Here is a 13,656-nt window from a genome sequence, read left to right as displayed (position 1 = left end):
GTCCAGTTTGAACCTCCCAAGCTGCAATTCATGGCTCGTGCTGTTGTGTATAACAATCTTGTATGCCGTAAGGTTTGGGCTTCCCTTTGGATTTTTTGCCAGTCTTGTAGAATTAGTGGAGTCTTCAGTGATGTTTTCATTCAAAAATTAACAGAACGTTCTATGGGGTTCTCCTGGTTTCAGCTGGGATGGAGTTAATAATTTCTAGTAACTGGCATAGGGCTGTGTTTTGGATTTAGTATGAGAATGATGTTGATAACACACTGACATTTTAGTTGTTGCTAAGCAGTGCTTACGCTAGATTTGCTTTTATTCATGCTACTTTTAGCTCATTCCTAGACATAGATTGCCAGGTAATTTTTCTTTTTTTTTTTTTTTTTTTTGGCACAGAGAGAATGCTTTGATTTTTTTTTCCAGAGAAAAAGTAATCCTGAATAACAGTTAGGTATAAATTTAATTTGAGGTTGCATTTAATCATCCATAAAAATATGCTGGTCTCTTAAATATCCACTTTCAGTTTTCTTTGAAATTGACCAACTTTGATTTCCTTCCCAGGAGCAACAGAACCTTGTTATCATTTGCAATTGAGAAGGAAGTTTTATGTAATATATAATGGTATTTAGCCCCACATCAGCCTGATGATCACTGCTTCAAGCAACTGGGTGTAATTTACACACATAATAATTTGGGGGTTTATATAGAATTATATCAATATTGGGACTTTCCTGTGAAGTAGAAAAGTTATCAAAAAGTCGTCACAGAAATGGACATATAACTGCTGTAGAATAAATATGGCAGACTGCACAAAGAAAAATTATTTAAAATAAGAGCATGGAATAGATTTTATTTAAACAGAAATCTTATTAAATGGGTGTGAAAGCAGTAACTTATGTGGAGCTATCAACATGCTAGGCATTGTGCAGCCTGTAATGCAAGGGTTTTGCTTCTGAAGACTTTGAATATGTCTGAGGACCCTAGGACTGCATAATTTACACAGATGAATAACTTTGTTCACATGAGTAATCCTGGTAAGACAATCTATTTGTTGGCTAGATATCTAATTCTACCACATAAAAAGAGCATATATCTAAACACATTATGATTTAACAATAAAGTTTAGTGTCTTCTCAAGTTATCATCACAGTTCACATCCATGTGTATAACTGCAGCAATGACCGTTAGGAAGATAGAGAAGGATTGTGCAAAACAAAACATCCAACCGTGATCAATGATTTAAATAAATTAAATAAAACTTTATCTAATAAGTCATGGGAAATAGTCCTTTCTCTTCCCCCTCCCCCCTCCCTTTTTCCTTCTATTTGGGGCTTTATAGAATTTACCGTATAGATTTCTCTTTCTTTTCTCCTTTCCAAGTTGAAAAATTCTACTCTTTCCTCATGCAGAAGATGTTCCAGGCTGCTTGTGTCTATTCTTGCAACCCTTTCCTGACAGAAATGGGAATATAGATAATAAGAGTCAGCAGAAATGATCAGGTATTTATAAAGAAAAAAAAAGTGCAGGGTAGTTCAACATTCTTGGAGAGACAAGGAAGAGGAACTAAAGACAAGGATATTGAAGTACTGTTGCTAGAGTTAGGGAGGATAGAGTTATTAAGAAGACATAGAGGAAGAAGAGATATAACTGTGGAATTAAGAGCTGCCATTTTCTAAGAGAAACTGTGAAGTAAACTGCACAATCAGTATTATTGTTGTAATTAACTATAGTTGAATACAGATAGAGTATGTTGACTGTTGTAAAAGGAACAGCCATTGGAGTATGCAGTGTTGAGCTGTAAATACGGCTCTGGGTGTGCAGATACAGAAAGAAAGATAAGGAATATTAAGGTTGGATAGGCTATGTTGAAAGATTTCTTCAGTTCTTTCATTTCTCCCTTTGGTAGACACTAATGAGTACTTCTAATGAATGTCCATTTTCATCAAGTTTTTATGTCATTCCCTGGAGAAATGAAACTGATTTGAATGTAATGTGTCATATTTTTTTCCTTTTGCAATAACCGTGAATCTTTATTACACAGAGCAAGTTTAGAAGCTAACAGTAAATATTTTCATTATCAAAAGAGTTTCAAGTATTAAGCAAATTATTTGTTGTACAGCAGATAAATCTAAACCATTATTATAGGAATTAGCAGTTACTGTTAACCTGATAATTTTTTCTCATTATTACTATTAAACTTAGTTAACTTTGATGCTGATAAAACACATGCACCTAAGTAAACTGGAAATGTCTTTTCAGCTTGTTAATTTGAATTCCCAAGGCAGAGTTTCATGTGACAGCTGTGTAGGTGGATATGAGATGTTGATTGAGAAGAAAAATGAAATTTCATTGGTTACAAAGAAAAAGAAAAATCTTTTCTGTAGCATTAAAATTACACCTATTATGAAAGACATTTCCTGTCCTATAGAGTGAATTTGAATAAAGTATATTAAATGCCTCTTTGGTGTAAGGCAACTTAACCACAGAATTAATTTAAATGGGAGATGTCTTTCTGTGTGTCAGTAGGGCTCATGCAAAGTCATTGAGCATAAGAACCTGAAATTTTGAGTCAAAGTCAGTAGAACAATACTCATTTAGCTCTTGGTAGTAAGACTTTGTCAGTCATGCATAATGGAATCAAACTGTGTTCCCTAGAGATTATGTAAAAGTGAATGATGATGACAACTAAAGCAGTGAAATAAAGTTTTTATATGCTTGATCTTAAGGATAAGAAAAAAAGAAGGAACACCACAGTGGAAAAAGATAGAACTAAAAGCACAAAATTATAACATATTTAAGCATGTTTCTTAATTAACTATGGAAATCAATTTCCAAAGCAGCAAAACATACTGCACGTTTTCTATTCTTTACTTGTGTTATCCACCAATACTGTCTGTTAACCTTCTGGCTCTTCTGGAGGCTGCCTGACTCCTCCTAACTGTAACAAAGCATAAGCAGATGACAGCTAGAAAAATCAAGAAATTTCCTTTCATTACCTCATTCTCCTACTGCTTGACCTTCAAATAATTCATAACATGACCTTTTAAGAAAGATACTAAAGTCTGTTTGTCATGGTTTAGCCCCAGCTAGCAATGAAGCACCAAGCAGCCGCTCACTCACTCCCCCTACCCCGATGGGATGGGGAGAGAATCGGAGGAGTAAGAGGGAGAAAACTTCTGGGATGAGATAAGAACAGTTTAATAATTGAAATAAAATAAAATAGTAATGATAATAATAACAATGTAATAATATAATAACAATAATAATATACAAAGCAAGTGATGCACAATGCAATTGCTCACCACCCGCCGACCAATACCCAGACAGTTCCCAAGCAGCGATCGCTGCTCCCCGGCTAACCCCCCCCATTTATATACTGAGCATGATGCCATATGGTATGGAATAGCCCTTTAGTCAGTTTGGGTCAGCTGTCCTGGCTGTGCCCCCTCCCAGTCTCTTGTGCGCCTGGCAGAGCATGGGAAGCTGCAAAGTCCTTGACTAGCATAAGCAGTACTTAGCAACAACTAAAACATCAGTGTGTTATCAACATTCTTCTGCTACTAAATCCAAAACACAGCACTATGCCTGCTACTAGGAAGAAAATTAACTCTATTCCAGCTGAAACCAGGACCTTAAATTTACAGCTGGGCATTTGTCAATGCAACATACAACATAATTCTCTTCAATCAGCTAATTAAATGATACTGGATTTGGTGAACTACCTTCAAATATGGTGTGTCCCCTCTGTATAAAATTACCAACTCTGTAGTTCAGTGATTTTCAACCATTTTCAATTTCTGGCTCTAAAATTTTCAAATGGAAGTGCAGTCCCCTGCAAAGCAAATTTAGCTGTCGGCTGCTCTGGCAATTGCCCCATTTCCATTTGCCTTTTGCAAATACCTGTCTACTAGTCTACAGACCAAGAAGCATTCATTGACCACAGGCTGAAGACAACAGCATTTTTAAGGGTTTCTTTAGGCATCAATTAATAATTCTGATGGTTGTTTCAATTGTTAAGAAACATATTTGTTTGAGTGGCTAAAAGATGCAGAAACATAGTTCAAAGTTAAATGCTTTGTCTTTTGGATCCACACATAGCTTTTACTAAATTGAGTGCATTCAGCTAAGAATAAACTGTGTCTGTTAAGATACTGCACAGGACTTTAACGATGAAGGAAAGTATAATGCCAGCCTAGAGTCATTGATGATGATTTATGATATAGAAAAAGAATGTCTGATATTCTTAAAAAGATTTATAGGTTCTTAGAGAAAGCCAGAGAGATAGTGTGCATGCATGCTGAAGGATCAAGTGTGTACTAACAAACAGATGAGACAACATACTAAACCAAGTCTAGTGTCTGAAACAAAGTGCTTGAAAATAAGGTAGATGTTTGGAATAAAGTGTTAGAATAGTGAGAGAAAATGATATAGTGTCATGAATACTTATAAATAGCTCAAATAAAGGTTGTTTTAGGCAATGTATTTGTTTAAAAGTTAAGAAATGAAGCTATTAAGAAAAATTCATTCAATTATTTTAATCTCTGGTATGCTTAACATTAAGGAAACTAAAGTACTGTTATACATCTACCAGTTCTGGAGATGTGTATACTTCTGTGATTTAGAATCATAGAATGGTTTGGGTTGGAAGGGATCTTAAAGATCATCTAGTTCCAAGCCCCCTGCCATGGGCAGGGACACCTTCCACTAGACCAGGTTGCTCAAAGGCCCGTCCAGCCTGGCCTTGAACTCTTCCAGGGATGGGGCATCCACAGCTTCTCTGGGCAGCCTGTTCCAGTGCCTCACCACCCTCATAGTGAAGAATTTCTTCCTTATATCTAATCTAAATCTACCCTCTTTCAGTTTAAAGCCATTATCGCTTCTCCTATGACTACATGCCCTTGTAAAAAGTCCCTCTCCAGCTTTCTTGTAGGCCCCCTTTAGGTACTGGAAGGCTGCTATAAGGTCTCCCGGAGCCTTCTCTTCTCCAGGCTGAACAACCCCAGCTCTCTCAGCCTTTCTTCATAGGAGAGGTGCTCCAGCCCTCTGATCATCTTCGTGACCATGCTCTGGACTCGCTCCAACAGGTCCCCATGTCCTTCTTGTGTTGGTGGCCCCAGAGCTGGATGCAGTACTCCAGGTACTCTCACAAGAGCAGAGTAGAGAGGAAGAATCGCCTCCCTTGACCTGCTGGTCAGCCTGCTGATTTGTATGTCTCCAGGCAAGAAAATTTGTAGAGACAAATTATAAAATGTAAATAAAGTTAGAAAAAAATATTTATTTTCTACAGTGGCAAACCACACTATAAGAATTTGCGAGATGGACAGGACTAACCCTGAAGCTCCATCAGATGTAATTTGCAAACCCAAAAAGGTCATAAATAATAAATGTAAAAATCATCTCCCCAGAGTTAATTTGAGGTGATCCTAAAAGACGACACCAATATGAATAATTGGGATGTAAATCAGGCTGAAAACCCCTGAACGTTTGATTAGTGATTTAGCACAAACTTAGGTATCTTTATTCTACATTGTTGCAGTTGAATTAAAATGGTTTCCAGTGTCTTTCTTTTCTGAAGCTTTTATATGGTCTTTCCATTCCCAAGTGTCTAACAGCATCACAAGAGGGACAGTTCCATCAGATTATCTGTGGATTAGACAGTCTCATAAATTGAAGCTGAAACTGATCGAATGAATAATAAAGAAACTTTTTCACTATAGGAGATTCTGCATTAATATCAGATTCTCTGCTCTGTTAAAATGATGAAAAAGCATCAGAAAGGAAAGTGGTGTTGTTTGGTTGGCATTTAAATAGTTGAAATGCAAACTTCCAGCTACTTCGCTGTTGTGAATTGCATATTTCAAGGAGTTGAGGGGAACTCCAGTGCCAAGATTCATGTAACAATTCCTAAAACTCTTGAAAAGCCATTTGGTGTAGCTGAAGCCAGAATGTTTTAAGCTGAAAGAATGTTCAGGGTTATTGTGAGTATCAGTACAACTAGATTTCAGGCCATTAAAAAATACTGAAGTACATCTTGATTGTGTACAATTCATGCTTAAATTAAATTCATATTCAAATAAATAATTTTCAGACTATGCTCCACTTTTTCAACTTCTGAGTTAGGAGTCATCCTTCTTCACTGAGACGAGACATAGTGATTGGTATCTTAAACATGCCCGTTGAATCATCTACTGGGATAGTTATGGTCTAATTGAGAATTGATTGCACATTGAATAGCATAAGTGGAATATTAGAATCATTGCTCATTGTTTGCTAAACTGAAGCAACAATGTCTTGAAAGAAAACATGAGACCTGTTTCATTACAGAACCATACTTTTTGTCTTGATTATTTTCTTCAACCTATGATAAAAAAAAAAGATCCTCGAGCTAGGAAAAGTGGCTAACATCTTCTTTTCAAGAACTGCACATAGCTGAAGAATATTTCCTAAATAGGGTGACTGGAATGCATGTTACATTTGGATTTTTCAAATATAAGTTGAAAGTCAAATCCAACCTGAAATGGTTCAGATAAAGAATTCTGTAATGTGGTCAGTATTTCTGAAATTAGAGCAGGTATTTTAGGGTTTAATTATTAATAGGAAAAAGTTAAGACAAATATCTCTCTCAACAAAGTATGCACCCCAGGGACCAGCAAATAATTTCTCATGTTCTAATTGTAACCCCCCAGCCAAAAAAAAATCTAACAAAAGATAAAAGAGAAGACAAAACACCACAGATTTTCCTGTTAATCATATTACTCCCTCACAAAAAATGTGTGTGCTTTTCTTTGTCCCCTGCATGATAAAATGAACCAGAAGGTTTTAAAGTTTGTGTGGTAATCTGTCCCCATTTAAGTTAACAGTAAACTGAGCACAGACTCAAGTGGATTAATATTTTGCTCCCTAGTTTTTCTTGTTCATGTGTTATTAAGCAACTGCATGATCCGCAACTAAAGGTCATTGTTTCTTTATGTGTATAATACTAATGCCAGATTTTATACCCTTGGCAGCAATCCAGCAGAATATGAATGACACCACCAAACTTTTTTCACAAAAGTAACAGAGTGTTAGTCAGTGTATTTTCTCTCCTTCTTTTATTCCCCACTCACTACTAATTAGGACTGAATTTGTGAAGTAAAGATATAAGTTATATATCACATTAATAAACTTAGGAACTATCAGGTTTTCTTCCTTTCGGGCATTCTGGCTGGAATTAACAGTGATTAAATTTTCTGTTAAAGTATGCTAACAAAAAGTATCCAGAATTTACTAGTAATCACTTTCATTTTGTAGGGTATCTATCATTCTGGAGTTTATTGATCCAATCTTTTTTTTTTTTTTGTTTGGGTTTGGTGTTGTGGAGTTTTTTAATACTTCTGATCAGACATCTTGATTTTTGCAGGGCTAAATATTATGCTCTGTTACAGCTGATCATTTTCTGAATAATCTTATGAATTTTGATGATAACTGTGTTTTTCATCCTACTTTAAAACTGTTCTTCTGCAGGTATCAAAACATTCAGAACCTTTTCAAAAGCACTAACTAAATAATATATGTTGTCAACTTCTATGAAAAGCATGTACCAGCTGGGAAAAGGAGGAGCAGAAGTTTAATATGTAAAAGTGAAATAATTTCAAATTTGAGAAGACATATAACTGGATTTACACAGAAAAAAAAATTGCTACAGAGCGATACATTTATCAGAATGCATGAGCGTCTGAATTTAAAACATTTGGTAGCTGTGATTTATCTGAGCACCACATTCCCCTCACCTTTTCAGAATAGTTTTGTAATGCATAGTGAGGGAGATAAAGAGGAATTAGAAAATAAGTACATTTTTTGATGCTGTTTCATTTTTTGCAGATGGAAAACTGTCCAAGTAACCACTTGCCAAAATTTTACATTCTGCACTGCTAGAGAAATATGATACTGTAAAAGATTATTTTCAGAGCTAGGACTGTTGCTTTCTTTTGTAGAATATCAAAATAATGTAAAATCATAACATACAATGTTAGAAACAGGAGCGAAAAATAATAAGCTAAGTATTCTGTGGTAAAAAGCTAATGATGGCATTGAAATCAACTCAGTAAGATTGAATTTTCACTTCAATGTCACAGAGCTGAGGCAAGTGACATGCTCAGTGTTAGAGTGTGAAGTTATGAAGCTGATGTCATTGAAGCTAAAAGGCAACCAGTGAGGCTGAAAGCTCAACAATGATGACTAAAGTTAGAAAGCAACAACTGAAGCGAAAATAGTGACAATGTGAGGGAAGCTTTAGGGGTAATGATGTGAGACTCCAAAAGAGAGGAGAAAAAAAAATCAGCTGGTTACACATCTAAAATTCTCAGTTACAAAGAGTTACTTTTGTGAGACTGTTCTTCCTGATGGTGAGAAAAGTGAGTTAAAACTCATGGTCTGGTAAGAAAATAGAAACTCAGTTACAGAATGGTTGTCTGCCAAATGGCTTTTTAGTGTGTGGTTGGTTGGTTCATTTCTCAGAAGCAACCAGGTAAGGGAAATCGCAAAGGACCACATTATGTGCAACATCACAATAATCAAGCAAATAAAGTCCATTTACAAAGCAGTCCAAAACCTTTGCAAAAAGTAGCTCTTCCCTGAGAGGCTCTGGTGAGTTACTCTCACATCTTGTAGCTGCTTTTTTCCCATGACTCAGTTAAACCAAGAACACAAACACTACTATAAACCTAAGCAAGGGACGGGTAAAATAAAGTTGTTATTAGATAATGCTACATTAGGCGCTTTTCTTAATAGGGTAGAAATATATGTGGAGTTGTTTTTTCTCAGCCCTTCTTCTTGCAGCTTCCTCAATTACTTAATTTTTATGCATTTGTAAATTTTGAAAGCAGAGAACTGAATGATTCTCTTGACATTCTTTCCAATTTTTTTTCCTACTTGAAGCATAGCAGTAGCACAGGAGATTTCCAGTCTCTTATGCTCATGAATCTGAATCTTAACAGGCAAAATTTTTAGAAGGTAATTTTTGCCTTCCCTTCAACTTTGCGTAGTCTCATGGATTGAAGGGTTGGTTTTTTCTCCAATATTTTGTGATTTTTTATTTCATTATTTTGTCAAATCCATTAATAAGCTTCTGGAAAACTTGAATATAACCATTTATTCATAAGAGTGACCCTATACATTATACCTTGTGTGCATGTATGAGGAATTAATTTGGGCTACTAATGTGTTTCTAATAAGTGTCTAATTTAGGACTGTAGGTAGATGTCTGTATAAACAGAGGGTGCTAAAACTTACATTTTCTTGACTTTGCCTATTGGGTGAGGTGGGTATCTGCCTCCTTTCACCATTGGTGTTTGCTTTTGTTAATCCTGTTATTCTTCATTAGACTTTTGTCATTCTACATATATGAAATTTGGAAGTCTCAAACCTGAATCAGGCTGCTAATCTGTTAGCATTGGCATTTCTAAATCCTTTTGCTCAGGCTCAGCTTAACTGAAATTGTATAACTGAAATTTCAGATGTCTTTGAGCATTTTGGTCTAATTTTGAATATTTCTAACATGAAAAATGTTAATACGAATATTGATACGATTAGTGTAAGTATAATGTTACAGGATGCAGAAATTGTTTATGGATGTAGCATGTTTGAAGTATCTCCCGTGCATTATGTGTGCATAAATAGAAACATCTTCTCATTCTTAAAGTTTGTAGTCATCTTGCTACCTAGCAGGTAAGTAGTACTTAAAAATCCAACCTTATTCAAGAATTGGTTAAATCCGGTGAAGTTTGTATTTCCTGAAATTGTGAGATATAGCCCCATGATGCACTCCTGCTTCAGTATGGCATTCAGGCATGCCTCCTCTTCAGAACAGATGTTATGCACAGTAGTAACCATTCCTTTTTGTTTATACAATTTCAAATAAACAATTAAGTGAATGGTTTAAGATCTTGCTAAATTAGTTAAATTGTTTTATCATTATGTACTTGTTCACATTTGTAACAGTTATAATGAGACAATAAAACACTGAAAGTGACTGAGGACTTTGCCTCTGAGATGTTTCTCTGCTGAACTATTAAGCAATATGACACTAAAGAGGGAGCTAATGTCTTATCTAAAAGCAGAGGAAGATAAAGCAGTCCAACTGCTTCAGTTTGCATCAAATAACCAATGACTTGTGTGCAATAACACTGAATCATTTCTGGGTTTAGTTTTCATTTTTTAAAATCCTTTACTTCCAATATAGAGAATATTGGAAGATATTGGGGAATAGCTATTTTCATAACTGTCCAAAATTTGTGTGTCCTACTTGATGACTTATCCTTCAAAGCTTTTTGAACCTTCTTTCCTTTTTTATGTAGAATGCACAAAGGAAAATCTTACTACACATTTTTTTGCCACAGGTGAGTGTATTGGTACAGTACAGATTGTGGTATGCAGTTTTATGTATAAATACTTTCTTTCATTTTATGAACTTTAAAGCTTTAGTTCATAGAAGTACATTTGTGGCTTTCTGAGGTATCCACACATCTGCTGTTTTCCTTGACAATGGCGATACAGATGCTGCTATCACCATGGGAATGGTACTTCTGAATGAAGCTGCTACCTCCAAAGGGGATGTTGGAAAAAGGAGAAGTAAGTTACTTAGTTCAATTAAGACAATGTTTAGACAATTAGAAGACATTGAGAAATTACAAATGAATATCTGATTTAAGTTTTCAGAACGTCTCCACCTTAAACTGATTTTTACCTTTTGTGGGGTGGAGAAGAGGGGAGTGTAAAAATTCTATTGATAAAACGGCATTCACGTGAAGTTGTAACAGTAAAAAAATGTTTTGAGCATACTCAGCCAAGCTACAGCTTGACTCAGTATCTCCACTAGGTAGTACTGCATCATATAAATGCATTTTGGCTCTTGAATTATATTGAAAGTCAGCAAGATAAAGAACAAGAGTTTCAAAACATCATTTTCAAAATGAATTTAGGCATTTAAGATGATAACATTCAAAGGAGTGTGAAAATTCTTTTACTTGGTACACTTTGCCAGTATCATGTCTCCCGGGGAAGGTGAAAGCCCAACAGTAGATATAGTACAGAACATATCCTAATATGTAATGTCTAAAGTTTCTTAGCCTGAAGTGCAAGTTTTATGTTTTTCTGAATGTTGTTGTTGTTATTCAGAATATTTGAAAGATTTTTGGCAATGAATTACATAAACATACAATATGAAAGTGTTTTATCCACATTTAAACTTCCTGTTATGTCGAACAAACTCTTACTGAGTATGACATAGGTTGAAACAAATATGCCCATCTGCCTTTGTACCTTTTATAATAGGTTTTTTTCATATCCCTTGCCACTTACTCTTTTTCTCATATAAGGCGTTGAAGACCTCTGAAAGATACCAGACTTCCTACGCTGCTTCCCCTTTCTTTCTAGATCAGTTTTTTAGCTTATTCTATGTAATACACAGTAATGCAGATAAGGCTGGCCAACTGTTTTCTATAAAAGCATTCTATAATTCTTCATAATACCTGAATGTTGGCTGGAGATCTCTGTAGTGATTTGTGGGTCTCCTTCAATGAGCTGTAGATGTATAATTTAATTCTGAATATCTTTTACTGTATCTAGCTTTAATACTGATGTCAAAAGAGACAGTGACATGAGTTTAATTGGAATATGATCTTAGATCACGATTGAGATCTGGGTCTGTGAACATGGAAACAGCAAAATAACAGCGGGCTGCAGTACATATTCAGACTGTCTTCTGCTCGTGGCCGTTATGTGAATGCTTTCCTTGTACCTGCCTTGCATTGTTCAGGCTTTGCAATTTATTCATCCATGCTTTGAAATCATATTTGTGAGTGGTGATTTCTTTATAATGAAGTATGTTCGTAAAATTTGTACATGGCTAGGTTTCTCAAAATAACTGCAGGAATGTTATATTTCAATTGATGTGTGTCAGTTTCCACATGGTCAGTTTTAATGAAAAAATGTGTCATTGTCAGTTTCCCCAGCTTCATGGTTGCTCGTCCTTCGCTCAAAGCCAGCACATTTTAGAAGCATGAATATTGCAATTAAATTGCAAAGGTTTGGCTACAGTAGCAATAGTGTAAGAAGAGAAGCTTTTAAAATCAAAGTAGCTCACTAGAACCAAAACATTATCTAATGTAGATGAGCTGCATCTCAATTATGTGCATCAGCTTGTAACATGCTGCCTTTTTTGTTTGTTTGTTTGTTTACATGCGGTTGAGCAAGCTATCATGATCAAAAAGGTTTTATGCTATTAGTACACAGGTGCCAACTGGTGTTCCAAATTTTGTTTGTTAATTTAAGCATTTACTTTGCTAATTCATTCTTTGCTTTGGAAAGGGTCAAAGCACTTGCATCTGGATGCTGTTGGAAGGTCTGTGTCCTTGTTATTTATCTTCAAAACCCAAAGATTTATATTGCTATCAAGTTAAGAGTAAAAAGTAATTTGGCTGCCAGCCTTGGAACTTACTACAGTGAAATGTTTTAGCCAGTAAGAACTAGATAAAGTAGTTACTAAACTGCCTTTGCTGTTACTTCAGCTTTAGATGGTTGAGAACATGATTCCATTAGTCAAGCAATATTTTTCTAAACATGTTTTCCACAAAGAACAAGGAAATACCTGAAACTACATTGCTTGATACATATAATTTACAGGGTTATTAAATCCATTATCAGCAGTAAGGTGTTTGCATCCACATACATTTGAGTTGCAAATTGCTGCTCTTTTTTCTTGAAAATACATTCACCCTGACAAGTTATTTTTTCTTAATAACCATAAATATTATTTCCATATGTGTTTGAAATACTGTCAGAAGATAGTGGGCATTAATAGTCAAGGCAGTAACATTTTTGTATTTAACAGTGTCAAAATTCTCCATAAATGATTGACATAAATAATATTCTTTGTAGAGATTCCAGTGTTAAATCTTTTATATGCTAATAAACAAAGTCATTTTCTTTCCAGTAATATGCCTGGTAGGCCTGGGTCTGGTGGTCTTTTTCTTCAGCTTCCTGTTGTCGATATTCCGCTCCAAATACCATGGCTACCCATACAGGTAATGTCTCGTTAAATTCTCATCTTATAGATTTTAATAGCTTTGTATAAGTTTAAGAATAGCTGTCAGGTAAGCAATCTTTAAATTTTACCACTGAAGTCTATGGGAGCTGGAAGAAGCAGGAAGAATGGTGATTAATTCAAGCAAACCAAAAAAGGCTGGAAAGCTACTGTTGTTAACATGACCGTTAATGCAGACAAGTTAAATGGGTTTGAGTACAGACGTTGAGTTTATAAACCTTTATTAGATATTTATTTGTGTATCTTTATAACTAAAATGTGCATAAGACAAGGCAGAACACCACCAAACCAATGTACAGTGCTAAGCTATGATTTATCACTAAAAGTACCCTCTTCTTCTGTCAGTCACACCAAAGAGGAACAAAAGGGTTATGGTCACTCATAATTATATATACAGCTATCAATAAAACAATTATAATTTGCCTGACAAGCAGAAAAAGTGGAAAAATAGTAAAGGAAGTACAGTTCTTGCCTTTTGTAGGTGGATGCTTTCAGCTGGGAAATCACCTACAAAGGTAGTCTAGACTTCTGATTCACATCTTCTTGCTGATCTGTTACATATTTTCTTAGTGGCCTGCCAG

At 35.3% G+C, this 13,656-nt stretch overlaps 1 protein-coding gene across 1 annotated transcript in view; it reads left to right on the top strand.

Moving 5' to 3' along the window:
• Positions 1-13,059, top strand: part of TUSC3 (tumor suppressor candidate 3) — an 80,230-nt gene extending 67,171 nt beyond the window's left edge. Inside the window, exons 7-8 of the mRNA XM_075709103.1 lie at positions 10,528-10,602; positions 12,965-13,059. Coding sequence (XP_075565218.1) covers positions 10,528-10,602; positions 12,965-13,059 — 170 coding nt within the window. The remainder of the gene's footprint in view (positions 1-10,527; positions 10,603-12,964) is intronic.
• The last annotated feature ends 597 nt before the right edge of the window (positions 13,060-13,656 follow it).

This window comes from Pelecanus crispus, chromosome 4, assembly GCF_030463565.1.
Source record: "Pelecanus crispus isolate bPelCri1 chromosome 4, bPelCri1.pri, whole genome shotgun sequence".
Lineage (NCBI taxonomy): Eukaryota > Metazoa > Chordata > Aves > Pelecaniformes > Pelecanidae > Pelecanus > Pelecanus crispus.
This window is presented reverse-complemented; position numbering and strand designations above follow the sequence as displayed.